This window comes from Triticum urartu, unplaced genomic scaffold, assembly GCF_003073215.2.
Source record: "Triticum urartu cultivar G1812 unplaced genomic scaffold, Tu2.1 TuUngrouped_contig_6904, whole genome shotgun sequence".
NCBI classification, from domain to species: Eukaryota; Viridiplantae; Streptophyta; class Magnoliopsida; order Poales; family Poaceae; genus Triticum; species Triticum urartu.
Window position 1 is genome coordinate 6,298 of NW_024117704.1, and position 2,804 is coordinate 9,101.

The 2,804-nt window shown below is 45.3% G+C and overlaps 1 protein-coding gene across 1 annotated transcript; it reads right to left on the reverse strand.

Moving 5' to 3' along the window:
* Positions 1 to 422: 422 nt before the first annotated feature.
* On the reverse strand, positions 423 to 2,804 carry LOC125531242 (inactive leucine-rich repeat receptor-like protein kinase CORYNE; the record flags this gene model as incomplete). Its single annotated transcript, XM_048695651.1, is given in 2 exon segments — positions 423 to 1,090; positions 2,386 to 2,804. Coding segments are annotated over 2 exon segments (723 nt in total). The 3' UTR covers positions 423 to 780.

Here is a 2,804-nt window from a genome sequence, read left to right on the forward strand (position 1 = left end):
TGCAAATCGATCCAACGGCCAAAAAATTCTTAAACTCGTTGATCTAATGGCCAGAAAAGATACTCAGTTATAATGTATCTAAATAAATGTGCTGTGCTGTTAGCATTTTATTACTGTGTGTTGTGCTGTTAGGCTGTTACTTCAAACACCAAGCAGACGGTTCTCGTTTTACACATCCAAGACCATACTATGCCCTGAACATGGCTACATTTTACTCTCACACACACAGTACTTGAGAGGCAAACGGCCAGGTACGGTACGGATTAGGGTGAGTCGGAGTGGTGAGACATGTGACATGAAGAGAAATGATGCCCAAACCTGTGATGGGCCCGACGACGCTTGTCGAACGGACGGACACCAGGCCATGGGCAAGCAGAGAGAGGGGCCCATGTCTCTGATGGGTCAATGCACAGGCCAAAACATCACCCTCCCTCTACAGCAAAGGGAGATCCAACAAGATATGCACCATTCTGGAGAACACACACTACAGTCTACATATATGCACATTTGTTGTCCCCAGGCTCATTCATGGCCAGAACATCACCATCATCATCTTACATGAACCTCAACCACCAGCATGTGCCATGAAGCTATTTTGCCACACTTGTTGTTCGGCCTCTACATTGCTGGTTCCCATCTGGACAAACTGAATTCAGCTCAAGAAGCTGAAATGGTGGGACTGTATGGCCGGCCGGGGTCCGATCCAGCTCCATTCGGCGTCGTCTGGCGCGATGGAAGATGTTCTGAAGAAATTTTCTGCTAGAACGATGATGGAGGTGGCTAGAAGCTGTGGAGCTGGGCCAGCATCGCGACGAGTTCATCGCTGGATGGCCGATCGGCGGGCAGCTCCGAGAGGCACACGATGGCGACCCTGACGGCCATCACCATCTCCTCCTCGTCGACCTCCTCCCCTACAATGCTGCTGTCCAGCGCTTCTTTCGTGTCGCCGGAATGCTGCATGTGACGGAGCCATCGCGCCAGGCTGCCCCGTCCGCTTTCTCCCGAGAAAAACGGGTCCGCGGGGTCTTTCCCGGTGAGCAGAACGCCGAGGATCATGCCGAAAGCATAGACGTCGCACTTATCCGTGTACCTGCACAAGCAAATGTTTGAATCTAAATGCTCAGAAACACCCAAGAGCTGAAAAACATATGGATGGCAGAACATGATATTGAAGTTCTGAACCATCTAACAGAAGAAAAACACAAGCTCTATTAGGACTGACCACTGAAGTTGTAAAACTGATGATCAACCATTGACAAAATAAATAAATCATTAGTTACTGATCTGGTTAAAGTAGACTGGTTAAAAGTCCTTATCTGCACGTTAGCTTCCCATAAGTTTACTGATGATGTACTTATCTGAATGAGATTGGAATAAGAATATAGAACACCAATCCTCAAAGCATCTATTCTCTGATTGATATACAAGAGGCTAGAATGAAATATATCGATATTTTTTAGTAGAACAGGGTGTGGGCCAACAGCTGTATGTGCTCATGCGGGAATATATGGAAAGCGTAACAATCAAAGGTAATTCAAAAAGCTTAGATGCAGGTTCCCTAACAAAGTAAAGATTCTCCAGTTACAAAAAGCAAAAGCTGGGTACCTTCGATTAAGCCCTCTGGTATTCTTTATTAATATGCTTTATGTTTTCTCTCTTACTCATTTCACTGATTAAATTTAAATGGCGCGGAAGTGAAGTCTACTTATCGTCAACACAGTCAAATGACTAGAAAACCAAATTCAGAAGAGTCTAATGAAAGGACACAGACAACACTGTTTTGCTAGCCAATGATTACGCACTTTTTTTTTCACTGTTAACTGGGGACACAAATCAAATGAAACTATGGATGCAAGCAATAATGAAATGGAATGTCAAATACTTGTTTTGGTAGTGTATATAATGTTGCAAATGCATGTACTAGTTCAAATGAAAAAAAAATGGTCTGATATTATCACCACAGAATTACACATTTAGTTGCCAGATGAATAAGTATGGGTTAACAAAATTTTAATGAGCTGTTGCTATCACACATCACAGATTTCTAGCAATCTGAAATACCTCTTGTTTGCTTCATATCTACAAAACTGTGGTATGCAACATTTGAACATGCACACACATGATATCTGTTTCTAATTAAAAAAATGCAAAATCTAACAGCAAAATTTCTTGATTTTACAAAAGATATATTTAGAGCTACCTTCCTCGCAGTGATAATGATGCACATCCTAGGTTTAATTTTCCCTCATTATAATTTATAATGAACGGACAAACAAACCACATTGTCAATTTGAGAAAGTAGTAGTCATACTGCAATATGCAAGGTACTAGATTTAGCTGAACTGAACACTGAACTCTGAAAAAAGATCACACATAGATCTTTACCTGTTACTTTGGTAGCACTCTGGAGCAGCGTAGAGGCTGCCGGACGACTCCGGATCAGGCAAACCGGAATCGATAAGCCTCGCAACGCCGCAATCCGCCAGCACCGGTTCAAACCCTTCTTCCAGCATCACATTCGACGGCTTGAGGTTGCAATGCAGTATCCTGGGGTTGCACTCGAAGTGCAGGTGGCGCAGACCCTTGGCCACCCCGGCCGCAATCCTGTTCCTGGTGTCCCAGCTGAGACTGACCTGCTGCGACCTCACCCTCTTCATCACGTCCTCGAGGCTGCCCCCCGGCACGAAGTCGTAGACGAGCGAGAGCCGGTCGGCATCGCGGACGTAGGCCTTGAGGCTCATCACGTTGAGGTGCCTCACCCGGGCGAGCAGCTCCAGCTGCCGCTGCACCCTCCGCATGTCGGA